This window comes from Lates calcarifer, linkage group LG14, assembly GCF_001640805.2.
Source record: "Lates calcarifer isolate ASB-BC8 linkage group LG14, TLL_Latcal_v3, whole genome shotgun sequence".
Lineage (NCBI taxonomy): Eukaryota > Metazoa > Chordata > Actinopteri > Centropomidae > Lates > Lates calcarifer.
In genome coordinates, this window is record NC_066846.1 from 9,857,064 (window position 1) to 9,874,336 (window position 17,273).

A 17,273-nucleotide genomic window follows, 5' to 3' on the forward strand; every position below is an offset into this window, starting at 1 on the left:
AAAGAATCTGTAATAAACAAATGCTGTGATGTCAAACAAGTAGCTTTTCACACTGTTCTTCAGTATCATTTGTTCCATTGTTTCCATTAGATATTAAAAAGGGAACTCAGTTGCCTCTAATAGTGTATGGTAGATATATTGGTACTGGTGTGTATGTTGACAGTTAAATAACAAGAAGCTGCAGCACAGAAATGTCCAAGTTAAGTCAAAACTTTGATTTGTCCAGTACTTTGATTTATGACCAGATACTTAGAAAACCAGTCCTGTCAACCTCAGCTGTACTTTATTAACTATAGTGCTAAATTAGCATGCTAACACATTAGCTATGATGGTGTACATGGTGAACATATCTGCTTAACATCAGGATGTTAGTATGTTGGTATTTGCATCAACTCAAAGCATCAGTGCCTAAGAGCTGCTAGCATTACTGCTAGTCCTCTTGTTCAACAGTAAAATAATGAAGTAATTTAAGGCCTCTTTAACATAAGCATTTGCATGTTGTAAAGAAAGAAATAAAAAAAATATTGGCTGATATGTTGATATAGGTGCAGATCTTTAAAATCCTATATGGGTAAGGCTACTGTAAAAAGCAGTAAGTAATAAATAAAACACAGTAAAAGAAGAACAACTACAAACAAAAACAAATCCTGAAGCATTTAAACGTAAGTCAGTGTTCTCTTTAAATCACCAGCTGGTTCACATGTTATTTTCCCTGAGAGACGAGCTGTTTCTTCCACTGTGCGCATCGCAGGCGCCTCTCCTGCTGTGTCATGCCAGCAGATTTATTTTTAGCCAATTTTGTGAAAGGCAGACTGGAACCTACCATCCTATACATGGGGCAGAGAGAAACAGGGAGTTGGGGAAAGCTGGGGAGGGGCTTATGGTTCGGCTGACCTCACAGCTGTTGGGACCAAAGGAAGCAATCGATGCACCACATCACTCTCAGGACACGCCCTGCCTACGGTACAGTGTGGTACAGTGCAGTGCAGTGGACAAGAGGTGGCAGAGGGACGGTGAGAGTTTGCATAACAGGCAGCTACAGCCTGTCCAGTGGGAGGGATGGGAATGCTGAATCAGTGAAACTGCATGAAAGCCTGGGAGAGGGTAAACGCCAGGGGGAGAGGGAAGAGAAAGGTAACGGGGGCCAGGGTAGATTGGGTAAGATGCACAGTATGACGCCTCGTCATTCATTTCATCTACTTATTTGTGAATGTGGAGCTGACAGTTCGCCCTGTTTTACCTCAGGCTTTCCTCCTCAGTTAAGAGACTTTAAACAGACTTTAAATCTCAGTGCTGCTTTAGAGTGCAGTACATTTGTAGGGTTTAAAGCCGGAACTGCCCCTTTACAGTTCAGCAAGCCAGAACAGTGAGGTAAGGTTTCACAAATCAATGTCTGCTTGATGTTGCAGTGTTGTCTACGATGTACTCAGTGACATCAGCACTGGTGTAACTGAGACCTCCCACTGAGTGAAACAAGAGGGAATCAAATTTGTGCTTTAACATCATTTGATATTGATGTGAACTGAATAAAAATAGATTCAAATATTGTATTAATGGGGGAAATGCAACTCAATCTGTGCATGTGATGTGCTCGAAACTGGATGCTTAATACTGAATAATGCATGAGGGCTAAAGCACATCCTAGACCAGTTGCAAACTTCTTCAATTTCTTGCACTTTTCCTCCCCCCTGTATCTGCCTGCTCTCAGTCTGATGGAAGTAGACGAGGTGGTGTGTTTACCAAGGTTGTCCCGAGTCGCTGTGTGCGGCGGTACCCATGGCAACGAGCTGTCTGGGGTGTACTTGGTGAGAGAGCTGCTTAAAGAGGAGAAGAAGGTGAAAGAGAAGGAGGACGAAGAGGAGCCCGTGGCGGTTCTGATGGTGCTGTCGAACCCACGGGCCATGCAGCAGTGCCGCAGATATGTCGACACCGACCTGAACCGCTGCTTCACCCACGCCACCCTCAAGTAAGGAGGCAGTGAGGGGTGATGATGATGCTCATGGTCAACAGTTCTGATGGTGATGAGTTGTCTTTATTTTTATTTTTTTTTATCTCTGTCTCCCCCAGTGGTCCCATGTCAGATACAGTCCCCTATGAGATGATCAGGGCCCGAGAGCTGAATGCCATGCTGGGTCCCAAAGGCAGTCCAGAGGCGGTGGATCTGGTTTGTGACCTACACAACACCACTGCTAATATGGGCCTGTGCTTCATCGCGTACTCTGACTGCGACTGGATTTGCCTGCACATATTCAGACACCTTCAGGCAAGTTAATGCACACAGAAATAAAACTGATTCCCCCCTGCATATCTGAGAAACTCTCCAGAGTCTGTTACATTGAGAAGTCTAAGGTTAAGTCTGACATGTCATTTTCAGAGGCAGATGCCAGACATACCAATGAGGTACATCCATTTTGATGTCTCCAGTAAAGAATCATATTCACTTGATTCAGTGGGAAAACACGGCTTCGGTGAGAGTTTAATTTCTACTAGAAAGTGCTTTTTCAGAGGATAGGAAGGCTGGATTATTTCTGATGTTTACCATTTAAAATTTTCGTGCAGCTATGGAGATCGGGCCTCAGCCCCACGGTGTGGTGAGGTCAAACATCTACACAGCGATGAAAGTTGGCGTGCAGCACATGCTCGACTGGGTCCGTTTCTTCAACTCAGGTACAATTAAACAGGTTACGGATGGAGTATGTTTTGCTTTGATACACGACTCCAAAATATCTTTGTGTTTCCTTTATGCCCTCATTGTTCTGCTTTTATCTCCAGGTACTATTTTTGAAGGTGGCTTTGTGGATGTGTTCACCATGGTTAAACATATTGACTACCCAAGAGACAGCGAGACTCACAACATCACAGCAGCCATTCATCCTCAACTCCAGGTACAGTCTGAAACGTATTTCTAGCTTCAATGAAGATGTTTCACTTTGTCAGATTTAAATGCTACTGAGCCCAAGTAATGTACATTTTAATTAACCAGGAAGTGGGAAAAAAACCCAACAAAATGAAGATAAACTACCTTACAATAAAATACAGAACAGTTTTAATTACATAAAAACATGACCACAAAAGAAGCAAGGCCTTTTGTGATGCTATTGAGCCCAGTTAGTCAGAGTAGATAAAATAAACAAAATTAACATAAACAACTTTAATTACATCTAAATGTGATCATAAAGGAAACAAGGCCTTTTGTTCAAATAAAAATAATCAACCTTTGTTAAAAGGTGCTATATACAAAGCCTGGATGAATGGCATCTAATGTGTGACCTCATCTGCTGTTCATACAACATTAAAGACATACAAAGGATGAGTTATGACACAGGGTGGGGCCTCTTGTGTAATGGCTCTGTACCAAAGGGCAGTCATGACGTCCACAGCATAGTTTTCATACCATTATAAAGCTACCATTATTAAAGGCTGGCAATCAACTTTGTTAGTTGAAGGCATCCAGTAAATGTCCCAGAAACTCATCATCAATGAATTAATTAATTCCAGTCAACTCCTAGAATAACAAGAGTTGTTTAGTCAGTGTCAGTTTCTAATGTTTCTAATAATAAATGAATATTTACTGGGGTTTAAACTGAGCTTTTCTCTCAAGAAAACTCCTATTTCATCCACAGTTGATGCCAAATTACACAATTCTTAACCATGAAATGTCCTTGAAAATTATTAGGATGTGGAAGCTAAATAAATGTAAATGTTTTTCTGTTGCCCAAAGTACAAATGTCCAATGATGGTGCAAAATTATTACTGAATATGAGTGCAGGGTACTGGTTACCATGTTACAAAGTCCAAGAACAGAAATTTTCAGCATGAACTGAATAACTGAAGAAAACCAAAAATAATTTATCTGAGTGAAGGAATGATCACGCTGCAAATGTGATAATATCTGCAGAAGACAGATATAAAAACAGGTGAGTTGAGCTTATAGTATTTGATTATAGTCCCTGATAATAGTGCTTTGTCACCATTGGTAACTGGCGTGACAAGCAGGCTCTCTATAAATAACCAGCATTGAGATTTTCACAAAGAAGTTTCCGTTGAAACTGCTGATTGAGATCTCCAGCAATTTCTAAGACTTTGAGTTAGAGGTTTTTGGCAGGAGTGTGCACATTCAAAGGAGTTAGTCAGTACACGCAACCACAAAGCACCTCAAAGCCACTAACTAATGAAGGTTAGTCATGGCATGTTTTCAAATCTATTTTCAGACGTTAAGGGAAGAGCAACACCAAAAGAAATTGTTGTTGTTCTTTGTGAAAAAAATCTGATTGGCCAGTTTTAAATTTGTTCAATTTAACCTTTTGAGGTGTTTTGAAAGTCATATAACCTGACTAAACATAGAAGGAAAAAACCTTCCTTTTTGAATGCAAAGTAGGGCTAATTCACAAAGTCAAATTACTAAATAAACTGTGTGTGTATATATATTTTATATATATATATATATATATGTATGTATGTATGTATGTATATATATATATACACACACACACACATATATATATATATATATATGTGTGTGTCTATATATATATGGAGGGAGAGAGAGAGAGAGAGAGAGCATTATTTCCAACAAATACATTAATAAATAGCAATGCATACTGTCAGCATTAACATAAAGTTTTGGACTTTCTTGAAGCCATAGTTTATGGATAGAAACAAGCAAGGTAAGCATAAAACGCACAGCACAAAGGTTAAATTAATGGTTTGACATTTTGGAAGAGAATTTCTTGCTCTCTTGTCATGAGTTAGAGGCAAGGTTGATACAACTCTCAGGTCTGTGTGTTAAGTATGCACAACTGGCCTAGTTAGCTTAGCTGAGCATAAAGACAGGAGGTGGAGGTACCTAACTAAAAATCCACCGACTAGATAAGTATTGACCTGAAGTCCTTTTAAAACTGTTCTTTCAATCGTTCAGTAGTTTTTGTGAGGCTACGGCCTCTTGGGAACTATTATTAGCTGTCCAGCTGCTTTGAAACCTCACATACCAAAGTGGAGATTGCCTTCCAAATGTTTAAAGTTGGCAGGTGTCGCTCATTAGCAATTAACCCAATTGTCTGCTTTTCCTCGCAGGACCGAGACTTCTGCCTGCTCCACCCTGGAGACGCGCTGTTCCAGACTTTCTCAGGTGAAACAGTGAGGTATAAAGGCAGTGAACCTCTTTATCCTTTCTTTATCAATGAATGTGCCTATTACGAGAAGGGCATCGCTCTCTCCCTGGCGAGAAAGAAGCACGTGATGATTCCCTCAATCCGCGTGCGGACAGGGCAGGAGCAAGAAGCTAACGAGCAGGGATTTGCGTCGGAGGAAGAGGAGTGAGGATGGGCTTTTAAAAACTTGATGAGACTGATGTGACCATGAAATAAATTTTCTTTTTTTTTAAAAAGCTTTTATTGAAATTACAGCAGTTGCTTGGAACACGCACCAATGCATGTGTATGCTTGCATACACTCACACACAATATTTAAAGTGTACAGTTACCGACCGTTTCGGCTCACAGCTGGAGAATGGACAACACATTCACTGTAGATTCACAAAAGCACAGTCATACAGTTGCTATATCTACGCTACTGTGGATTCAGGGATTTAGCAATTTCTTGTATTTAAAGGCTGAATATGTCACATACAATCTGATTCATTGGACCACATAGTGCATCTTTTCACAGACATTCGTAAATTTCATGTAACCTTGTGAGTGTTAATATTTATGAAGACATATAGCATGGTTTTAAGGGTAATAATGGTGTTTCTTTTTTTTAAAGGTTTTTGTTATTGAGACATTTACATTGTCAAAAAATAGAAATTCACTACCAAGCACTACAGCAATATTCAGGATATGTTCAAAAAATAATTTAAGTGCAAAGGAATACTGTAGCTTATCGTAATATGGCCATTAAAGTACATTCATAATGCCTAAAAGGGAAAAACCTACTTCCCTTGAATCCTGTTGATTGAGTTCATTTGTTTGTTTTTTTCCATGATGGTGATAGCAAAAAAAAATCAAAAAATCAAGGATGAAATATAAATCAAATAAATAATAATAAACACATCTAAATTCACTAAAAGGACATGGAAACAATTTATATGAGCATATGAGGTAAAGAAAAAACACTAAATGGTGAAGAAGCACTACAATGTTGAATACTTGATGAGTTTTATCATCATTACTACAAAAGTCTACAAAATCAGTCAGAACATTAAAAATATGCTTAAAAATAACAAACAAAACAATATACAACAGTATGAACTTATTAATTGCCATAAATAAATATCACTTAAGTTTAAAAAAGAAGGGTGGATGTCAAAAGTTAATCGTTTGTAACAATGGAAACATAAATACAATAATAGCCTCTCTTATTGTACTCCCCATTGATGCTCACATTCCCAGACTATGTTTTGAAGCAGAAAGTAAAAGGCTGATTGCACAACAGCAAACTCCTGTTAAAATAAATGTCTTGCGTTTTTGTCTTGGTGCAGTTCTTCACAAACATACTTAGGGTGTGTCCTGGGCAACTGTATATTATTAGTGCCAGGTGTTTTTTAAGCACAACAAAGGGGAAGTGTCACCACACCCAGCTGTCATAAGGTGCGGCAGAAGTTCAACAAGACTTAAAAATTTCAACCAGAAGAAGTGAGGACAGCAGCTGGTATGTTCCAATGCCATACCACATACTTAACATTGCATACACACAGCACATTATGCACCACCGTATGTACTACATAGGATACTGGAAAGGCAGCTCTAAATCACACAAAATGCATGCTGATGGATGTCAATCTGAGACTTTCAAACACACCTAGCAATTAAAGAGCTGTGTTTCTCCAAAAATGTAACACTTAGTTTTGGTTTCCCAAGAAAAATCTACAAGTGTCCACAATTTAATTTTTTTTAACCCTCTCTTAGTATCTTCTGTTTGTTGGCAACAAAATACTCAGAATTCTCAAAATACCTTGGGTGGATTTAGTATGCATGCTGACATCTTTATGTACTTGAGGGGAAATTCCTATTTATTACAATCAATGATTTCTATTTAACATTGTGCAGGGAATAATAAGAGCACAGCAACATCCCTTTAACCAAATCTGACAGGGCAAGAAAGAAGAGGGTCAAACTGAAAGGGAGCACATATTAAATGTCTCATTGCACACAACAAATACATGAGCAACTACAATAAGTAAAACAGGTCTAAGTTGAACCTGTTTGGATTAAAATAATAATCAGTTGCCCTCTATCATTCAAATGAGTCTGTTTAACCTGGGCATTTGTTTAAAACTTGTTAGATCATGTTGACTTCGTGTGTTTCTTGCCCTCTCAAACTTGCTTTTATGATGCCGCTGAATGTGTTTCCTGGATGTCTGCAACTAACCTAGTGAGCACAGTTTCATTGTTACCTGATTATTATTAGAAATAATGGCTGAAACTACGATAATAGACCACAATTATCCTTGAATTTAGTTATTTGTGAATGTGAGTGCACTATATATTGGGCTGACTCAGTGTGTAGTATGAAACTGGGACACAGCAAATGCTTTTCAGCTTGGTTTTAAGTTACTCTGAACTAAACATATGCTGTACTCTACACATCTTTCTGGTTGATCTTTTTCAAACCCCTAGAGAGATAAAAATCAAATCTTTTAATGCAGCAGATAGGGTCATTACTATAGAGTACATGCACTTTAATCCATCAGAGGGCAAAACGCACAGATTAACCCACATCCCGTTTCTCTGAGATCATTATTAAATGCATCTTGGTGTCAGAGTGGGGTGTGATGTTTTAAACAGGGCAGAGACCTTGGTCACTACGCCACCCGGTATGCAGTCATGCGGTAGTAGTTCTGACTGTGGCTACGTGCTGCCCACACCAGCAGCGCAGCGGCCATCATGTGGAGCGGCGAGGAAATGAGGGCCAAGTAGAGGGACCAGCCCAGAGAGCCATCCACCTTATCAGGCAGCATCGACACCCTGTGGAGCAGGTCCATCCCTGCCAGGTAGCAGCACACTGTGGCTAAGGTGCAGAGACCTGCAGGGCACAGGATGAGGGGGCGTAAGGATTCAGCTGAAACCTAGCTCACCAGGTTTCGAGTGGGTGTTAAGGTAGAAAGTTTTGTGCTTGACATTTCATAAATACATTTTTGGATACGTCAAACAGAAATACACTCGTCCTGCTACAGTTTATTTTCAAGGTGTTAATATGGTTAATTTGACTTGTCATGCAAGGAAAATCAGAGGTTACTGATAACATTAAAGATGACTCTCATAGTTACATGTCCCAGTAAACCATGACAGTGTGACAATAAACCAGAATGCACAGCCTTTAATTACATGGTTCATGCTACAGACAGGTAATCCCAGTTTTCACTGACACAGACAGGTGATAACATGAGACTCAAGTTCCACTTGACAATCACTGACTTATAAATTATTATTAAAGTGATCTAATGCTGTTGAAAATCAAAAAATTGTGGTTGTGTACGTCTTCTACTAAATCTCCTTGTTTAATGTTGCATTGTTTTAGTGCTCACAGTGCTGAGTTGATGGTCATCATTGCTGATTAAAAAGTCATGAAACCTGCATTAATAGATTTTTTGGCCACCTAGGAGCAAGTGGTACATTTTTATTGTTTTTATTGTATTCTTTTTATAGGGTTATACCCTATACAATTAGCATGGCGGATATGTTAGCAAACAAAACCTGTTTTGTCATGAGCCGTGTTTCCACCTGACAATTGTGAATCCAACACTCACTCCCCTTTAAGCTCTGATACAGTCTCTACCAACTCCTGAGAGAAATGGCCTTTAGCTAATGAACACTCCACTACATTCACCAGCTACTCGCTAACTGCGTTGGTCTGCCGTGTAGTGCTGGGCAGGACAATCAGTTTTTCAAAGCTTCTTCGCTGCCTTGCTGCACTTGGATTTGTGGCCTTTACTCTTTTAAAAAAGAAATAACTTGTAATGACTTGTTATTGTAAGACACACCCTGCAACCTGTGAACCATAAATATTACAGTTAAAATATTAAAGTTAGAGTGTGATCAAGCTTGTTGACTTAATCAAACTGTCGAGTGGCAAAGTGACTAAGGATGACTTGTACCATGTACTGTAATTATGTAACTAAATGATTTTCAGGCTATGGATGGCAGTGTTGGTCTTGACTAAAATATCTCAGCAACTATTGGAAGAATTACTGTAAAATCAGACATTCATGGTCCCCAGATAATGAAGCCAAAGGACGTTAGTGATCCTCTGACTTTCTGTCTTGCAGCAGCATCTGGTAAAATTCTCATTAGTCTAATATTTAGGTTTATTTCTAAACACTGGCAAAAAATTAATGATATTCCCATTCCCGAACACTATACCTGCTTAACATCTGCATATTAGCATTATCATTGTGATGTGTTAGCATGCTGACCTCAGCATTTAACTCAAAGCACAACTTCACAGTGCTGGTGAATCCACCTTATGAATTTAGGGAAATAACATTTAAGATACAGTCTTTCCACAGCTTTGAAATTGTGAACATGTTTTTTGTTGCTAATATTACCTTTAGAGACTTGGATAATGGACATAAACTCAAGCCCAAGTGACTTGGACTTCAACACTAATAGCGTGCACAATTGCAACTTTCGGTTTTCCAATGCAAGTCAAGATAAACAATTTAACTCAAGCTTTTAATTCATGACTCTTAATTAGCCACTTATATGGTGAAAATATGTCAGTTACAAGTAAGCAGTGGAATACGTCTTACCAGCCAGCAGGTGAAGTACTCCAATGCCAAGGGTGGGGGTGAGGCTTCGGCAGAGGCAGGCACAGAACCCAGTCAGGCCTGCCAACACCACCAGGCCCAGTGATACCAGGGGCAGCAGGAACTGGCACCGCCACAGGTCTAGACATGCAAACACAGGAAGGAATAAGTCTGTAGTTATTACAGTAACTGAGGCCTTCATTTACCCACCTTTTTTGAAAGATGGAAGACAGTGCCCTGGTTGCAGGCAATGTATTATTCAGGATTACATATTGGTCATAATTAATGCACTACCCAGAGAAGAGGCTGAATCTGGTGCAAGTTTACAGCTTACAGCATCATGCAACTTCTACAGTTAAATGTGGAGAAACTGAACTTACAGGTGCGTAGCATGTCCTCTCCACTGTTGTGGTTTCCTGGTTCTTTGTACTTTGGAGTGAACTGCTGAGGTAGAGTGAAGCTTCGACACTCCAGCACCATCTTGGCATCTGAAAGAGGTTACTGAGTTATAGAACCAGTGTCTGGGCATGTTTTAGACAGTTTGCTGCAAATTGCATATATATTAGTAAGTTTTTAATGTTGAAACTGGTTGATTTTAACTTAGGCAGATGAATAAAATCAACTTGTAGAGACCTAGTAGACCTAGTTTGGATGTATGGCTTAAAATAAACAAAAATGGTTTTTACTCAAAATCTAAATTATTAAATTAGTTAAAGCAAGGGCCAACTCAGCTAACAGCATAAAAATTTCTGTGGGTCATTTACCGTCACAGGCGTAGCAAAACAAAAAGTATTGTAACAAAAAGAGTTTGAGCATCTACTAACTAAAGAGATGATGGGCATGGCCAGATTTAAATAAACTACTGGTGGGTCCTGGGGCAACATCTTTTTTTTCATTTGGCCACTACTGACCCCCCAGTATATATAGTTGTCATTTCCCCCTGACAAAGAGAAATAAACTGATACTCTACAGCTGAAATGATTCAATGATTCACTGCAGGTTCTCAAATGTGAATATTTGCCTGTTTCTATGATGATAAACTCAACTTCTTTTGGTTTTGACTAATAGGCAGAAAAAAGGAATCTATTAAGTTAGGCTTCAGGGAACAATGAGGGCATTTTCCCTCTATTTTCTGAACAATCAGTTGATTACTAAAGAAAATAACTGCCAGCCCTAATGATAGGGAAAACAGTTGTTGATTGCAGCTTTATAGTACTCCTACGATGGAGTAATAATGCCATGCCCAAGATTTTCTGTGTTTTGACTGATGAACAAATAAACTCAACACAACAATTAAGAGGCAAGGACACAGGACACACCTCCTCAAGACCAGGCCCGTTAATAATGGGGAGGATGGACGACCCATCATAGTTGCTCAGTGGAAATTGCCAGCAAATTTGCAATGATTCAAATTATGTTGACAGAAATTAGGGATGGGACGGTTTTATTGTCCATCGCGAAAAAAAAAAAAAAAACAAAACTCATAAGTTGATCATAGTGAATTTCCATCACACCATAATCGTGAATGGGGATAATCATTAATATCCTCACGAGTAACTAAAGAAGCTGTCTAGCTTGCCAACATACAGTCCTGTGTTGATTTATTTTTAACTGCCATCTTTGAAGTTATTTCAAAGCACTGTCACCGTGACTGAAGCCTCAGTTAGCCCGTTGGAGCCCCCGGAAAATAAAGTTAAATGTATGGAAATACTGTGGTTTTCAAAACAAAGGACTCCAGGTAAAATTAACTAAGGTTACTGTCAGTTACTGAACATAGTAAGTGTTGGTTTAGTTATATTAACGCTGACTTTTATGTAACTGTTTGGTACATTGTGATGCTGTTAGCCAGCTAACGTTAGCTATGTAGCTAACAGCTAATAGCTCCGGTGTCTTAAACCGGAGCAGAGCTTCGGTCTCCGGTGAATTGACTGCAATTTACTAGTTTTTCCTTTAACGTTATTCGTCATTAATTTGGCCACAGCCTATAAGAAACAATTCAAATTAATTAGAATTCATTTTATTTGACAGAAAATTCATCTTTCTTATTTGACGTAGGCTAGCCTGTTGTAAGATGAAGTATAAAGCTACTATTTTTAATTTTCCTATTTGTTTCTTACCAAAACGTAGTGTAAAGTGATTTCAGTGTTTTAAGAGTTTAAAGCATATTTCCATTATTATCGCAATAATATTGTTAATTGCAATTATTTTGGCCAGGATAATCTGGGACATGACATTTAAGAGTAAACCTGTAGTTTCTGGGCCCCTGTGGTCTTGGGCCCTTAGGGCACTTGTCCACTTTCCCTGGTTGTTAATCCAGCATTAGTCATGAGAGAGATCAGGATCTGGGTGGTTTACCACCTCTATCTCAACTATTTGGGTCAAGCCGACGAAAATTAAATTTGTCTGGGACTTTCAGAAAAGCAGAGGTTATTATTAGATGATCTTCTGAGTTTTAGATAGCTGGGTTTTATTTTCAAGTAACTTTTTGAAAGAAACTTTTTGCAGACTCTTGCAAACTTAGATGCGTAGCTCTGTGCTACAAGAGAGGCACAAACTGTGGCCATCTGTAATCAAAGGATGATAAATTCCTGCATGATAATGAGCCACACCTGGTATCATCTACAAACAAGGTGTGGCTCGTAGTCAGACGGTAGCGCCATAGTGTGAAGCTTCAGAGACATAAACTACTGACTCACTTGTCTGTAGGAGTGACACCGTACACTGCAGGTGAGGTCAATTATACAAACATACCTGGCTCCTTGTACCAATGACCGTTGGTTGGAACGAGCACACACCGCCACCAGAGGCCCACAGTTCCGTTGAGGCGGAACAAGGTGTCGCTGTATGTTTTCTCATCAAACTCCCCGTCCATGAACTCCTCGTACAGGGAGCGCAGTTCGGACACGTTGGCCTCCCCGCGCACGGTAGGGCTGCTGTACTGATACCAGTGCTGCGTCCCGATGGCCACTGACAGATAGACGGTGGCCAGTATGCTTAGCACACAGGCGATGACCAGAGCCGTGGCGTAGCGGTTGTCAACCATTGTTCACCGACCCAGAGGCACGTCAAAAGGGATTAAGTTGATGCCAGTGGTCGAGTTGTCGCGCATCAATATGATCAATCTGCGATGCTTCCAGTCACCCGCTCTTATCCAAGCCACCGCGGCATCGTCAAGTCTGATAAAGATACTGTGCAATAGCCAACGACCGGGTTTTATTTCAATGACTGATACTCATCCTCCTCAGTGCTTAACGGTCATCGTCAGCAGCCGTGCAGCCCGGCTTGGATACGCCATCTGTTCCCTTGTCCCACTTCCACAGATGGTGGGTGGCCCGACGCTGCGACAGATATCACACAGATAGACCGCAATAACAACCTCGAGTCTTTGGCAAATAATTTAAAACAGACCCGTATTATCACACACGTTATCTCAGAGGCAGCATCTGCAAATGCAAACTACATGGGGTTCGCTTTGGACGGCAGGGTGATGCCGGGTGCATCCAGGATGGTAGCAGTTGTAAACACACTAATCCATGTGTTTTCCTCTTCCGGTTCAGCTGATCAGCAGATATAAAAATAGACTAACCTTTTCCCATCTAGTACGCTTGTGTATCTCTATGAAGTCGACGACACTGAGAAAGCAGGGAAATAAAATTAATGTCGAAACATAGCACTTTTTGGGGCAAGATGATGGGGCACTGTCAGAATTAAGTGTTCAATGAATTAGTTCAGTATATAAATAGTAAATTGTTTATTCATCTGACGAATAAGTTTTTAGCCTTGCAAAAATTAAGTTAAAAAGCCCCAATAGTTGAGAGAACTGTTTCAGTGCCTGTAACATTTGGTGCCATCTATACTGATAACGGATATTTGAAAACAAATTCTGGCAATTCTGGCATCATTATTATCATTATTCATTTGAGACCTTGGTCAAACGTGCAACCTATACTGAATTTACGCAATTTGACAAGCAGCAGTCACCTTTTCCATGACACTGAAAAAAGAAAATGTCAGTCTCTTCATCTCACAAATGAATTCATAAGAAAAAAAACACAGCTTTGTTCAATGTTTCATATTCTCTATATTAAAATTATTAGGCTAGTTATATTGCATATGAATAACACTTCCCACCACAAAGTCCTAAATATTGTTTTAAAACGTGTAAATGTGTATGAAACATTAAATCCTTCATTCACTTATTTTCTTGTGTTGGGTTTAAATAGTTTAATATTGAATATAAATATCAAACAAGCCAATTAAATTGCCATAAGTTATTTTTTAATAATAAAACTCCCCCAGGTTATTAAAACTCCCAGAGAATATGCATGGATCAGTTATGGCTACAGTGGTTTTCCTGTTAAAGCCTTACTTTGTCTGGTATAGTATTAAATGTTAGGTAACTTAATGCAGCTGTATAACAAATGATTGGATATGTTCGCTGTTATGACTCCTACTTGTGATACTGCTATGTCATTAAGCAGTGATTGCTATAAGAAAATAGAGATGTAATCAACTGGCAGTCTTTGTCTGTAAACATCACTGCTCATTTCATTTCAAACTCCTGACCTTTGAAATACCCTGATCCACTTTTTCTTTACCCACCAAAATTGCAAAACATCACACAAGAGACAATGTACATTTTCCAAAGATTATGTATTCTGATCATTGTAAAGTCTCTGTCAGAAATTGTGAACACTACAAGAAATCTCACAGAATACAGCTATGCATGATTACATAAATACACTTTGTATAAATAAGAATAGTGGCAGTGCATTGTTTTGACATAAATATCGTGACCTTTGATAAAACTGTATGGGGTTGGAATGTGAAGCCCACTATGACCTGCATGTGTTCCTTCATTTAAGACACTTATTCCCTTTTCAGTGTACTCTCAGTGCAGATGCTGTGTCACATTTGGCTATGCTATGCTAGCAAATGAAACCTAAACATTAATACAGACTACAGAAAGGTTTAAATAATTTTAAGTTTAAAGTAAAACAACTAAATTTGGAATAATATTTGGCTTGTACAAATTACAAAATATGTATTTTTGGTTAGAAGACTAACTCCACAGAACAGGCTGACATTAGCATTCAGTTTTCACTACCTGCCTGTCAAAATAAAGCTACAGCTGCAATCAGATAAGGGAGAGCATGATTTTATGGTTTTCTTTTCCAGTGTGGCTGGTTTTACTTGTTTGGCAAACAGGACTAATCAAAACAGCATCAGTAGTTGTCACTAAGTTAAATATTGCTATAGCACAGTGCTCAGTGAACCAAGATACATGGCTTGCACAAGATAATGTGCATTAACAGTGTGACAGTGCAATTATTTTCTAACATCCCAGGGCTTAATAGATAGTGTTGTTATGTTGTTTGACTTATTATTTTGCATATTCAGTGGACTAAGAGTTTACAATTGGCTGTGTCATTCTTTAATTCAGTTCAACAAATACCTAATCCACTGTCATTAATGTGTCTAATCAGCACACACTTGAATTTGGTAGTGAGCTCATCCAAAGCCTTACAACACATAAAACAATCATGATTTTTTTTTTTTTTTTACTGACAACAAAGTCCTTTTTCATACCAGAGATGGCGGCCATGTTGTAATGGCAATTCTAAGGAAATTCAGCACAGATGCTATTGCTGGCTTGACAGTAGCCATGACAGCAGCACCAGGCAGGATGCAGTGAAGAGACTTATCTTGTGGCTTACTCCACTTGAAGCTGTAAATGAGGAGAAAAGTGATAAGTAAACTTTAGTTAATATATGATTGTGCAACTTTTGATATTTCTGATCAAGTATTACTCAGTATTTCTTACATGTGCCATCCACGGTGATGGAGCTGCCTTCGATGTCGAAGCCAGTGACGTTTGAAGCTGCTTTGATCAAAACACTCGCAATCTGAGTGTTATTAGGAACAGATGTGCTTATGAAGCCAAGGTCCATTGTGGTAATGACTGATCCATTACTATAGAGGGGGTAACAAAAGGTATTGTATGAAATGTGAGATTTTGGCAACTACTCTAAAAGTATAACAAAGTTTTAATAAAAGTACCTGAATGCCACCACATTCAAGGACCTGAAGGAAGAAGGGAATTCCGTTTGGTACAAAGGTTCAAGCTGTGGAGACAAAACAAAATTGTATTCAAGCAGTTTGTATTTGTTTTTGTTTTTTTGCCTGTTGCAGTTTTACCTGTGTGGATATGTTATTGCTGATGTCAGATGACAGAGACTGTGCAGGATTTAAAGAGCAAAATGGACCACTTTCTGTATTGAGATGTTGAATGTGTATTTCTGGGCAGTATTGACATTTTTCAACTGGTATTTGTTTTTTCAGGTTCTCTTTCCTGGTGGGGAAATTGAGGAATTTGCCAGGACCATCCATCACACCAAACATCTCAGAAGCTGTGTTTGAATTGTGTATACTACCCAGTTCTGTTGTATACAATGTAAGTATGCCAGGTAAACAAACCATAATGCTTAATGCTTCTTCTAATTTGTTGACACTTGTCCAACACCTTGTCCTAACAAGATGAGGAGCAGTCTATTTCAGCAAATTCAAATTCTTATTGAAGATTTTATCAACTTCCTTGAAATTTATTCTAACGATGATATAGGCTAACCACCATCCAAAATGAAGAATAATTTGCTTATAACTTATTCACATGATATTTGTTTTTCAGTAATATCATTTAAACTTTTTGAGTGATAGCTCAGTCTCTATAAAATAATACAATACAACAAGGTGTACCCACAGGCCTTGTTCTAAGGTTGACACTTACCTGACCCTTTATCATGGAAGCTCGGTTTTTAAAAGCGGCTGATGACGGATTTGCCAGATCACTTGTAAATGTGTCCAAAACAGATCTGAAAGCCACCCGTCTTGTTGTGAGTGCTAGAGTTGTAGGTGCTGCAGTTGTAGATTTGGAAGTTGTAGGTGCAGCAGTTGTAGATTTGGAAGTCGTAGGTGCAGCAGTTGTAGAATTGACAGTTGTAGAATTGGCAGTTGCAGGTGCAGCAGTTGTAGAATTGGCAGTTGCAGGTGCAGCAGTTGTTGTAAGCGGACTTGCTGTAAAACAAGTAAAAAATGGTTTTGACGTTAGTGAAAAATCTCATATTTGATAATAAATATAAAGAATTAGAAAAAACAAGCATTCCAGCTGCACATAAGGTAGCATAGAGAATATCTGATTCTGCCACACATGGCACTGCTTAATGGATAGATTGAACTTTGTAACACTAAAAATGTGAACATAGTATAGTAATATGTTCTCTTCTATACCTAAATTTCTTGAGTACTCGCATAATTTGATTGTTTAATTGAAAACAGACACTGTATTTACCATTTTAGTATTACTTACATGTTACTTTGATTGTGTTGGGATTAAAGGTCACGTTGAAGCTATTGGAATTATTTGCAGCTTGTACAAAGGTTTTAGCAACTTCACTCTCCTGTGGGAGGTCTGTAGTGTTGGTAGTTGGATTGAAGACGACCCCCATAACTGCTTGAGTAACATTTGCTCT

At 38.9% G+C, this 17,273-nt stretch overlaps 2 protein-coding genes across 2 annotated transcripts; one reads left to right on the forward strand and one right to left on the reverse strand.

Annotated features, from left to right (window-relative positions):
- The first annotated feature begins 1,693 nt into the window (after positions 1–1,693).
- Positions 1,694–5,319, forward strand: LOC108897067 (N-acyl-aromatic-L-amino acid amidohydrolase (carboxylate-forming) B). Its single transcript, XM_018696479.2, has 6 exons — positions 1,694–1,966; positions 2,068–2,263; positions 2,375–2,468; positions 2,560–2,667; positions 2,773–2,885; positions 5,074–5,319. Exons 1-6 carry the CDS (start codon positions 1,713–1,715, stop codon positions 5,317–5,319), a joined length of 1,011 nt encoding a protein of 336 aa, XP_018551995.1. The 5' UTR covers positions 1,694–1,712.
- Positions 5,320–5,367: 48 nt separating this feature from the next.
- On the reverse strand, positions 5,368–13,304 carry LOC108897068 (claudin domain-containing protein 1). The gene is made up of 4 exons (XM_018696480.2): positions 12,496–13,304; positions 10,125–10,232; positions 9,748–9,885; positions 5,368–8,021 (listed from the first exon to the last, which is right to left on the reverse strand). The coding sequence occupies exons 1-4, from the start codon at positions 12,785–12,787 to the stop codon at positions 7,801–7,803; spliced, it is 759 nt and encodes a 252-aa protein (XP_018551996.1). The 5' UTR covers positions 12,788–13,304; the 3' UTR covers positions 5,368–7,800.
- Positions 13,305–17,273: the final 3,969 nt, after the last annotated feature.

Excerpts from the sequence above, each read along its gene's own strand:
- LOC108897067 (XM_018696479.2), top strand. The coding sequence starts at position 1,713 with ATGGAAGTAGACGAGGTGGTGTGTTTACCAAGGTTGTCCCGAGTCGCT. Across the intron at positions 1,967-2,067 it reads TTCACCCACGCCACCCTCAA|TGGTCCCATGTCAGATACAG; the intron begins GTAAGGAGGCAG and ends TGTCTCCCCCAG. Across the intron at positions 2,469-2,559 it reads AGTGGGAAAACACGGCTTCG|CTATGGAGATCGGGCCTCAG; the intron begins GTGAGAGTTTAA and ends ATTTTCGTGCAG.
- LOC108897068 (XM_018696480.2), bottom strand. The coding sequence starts at position 12,787 with ATGGTTGACAACCGCTACGCCACGGCTCTGGTCATCGCCTGTGTGCTA. Across the intron at positions 10,233-12,495 it reads TCATTGGTACAAGGAGCCAG|ATGCCAAGATGGTGCTGGAG; the intron begins GTATGTTTGTAT and ends AACCTCTTTCAG. Across the intron at positions 9,886-10,124 it reads AGAGGACATGCTACGCACCT|ACCTGTGGCGGTGCCAGTTC; the intron begins GTAAGTTCAGTT and ends TTGCATGTCTAG.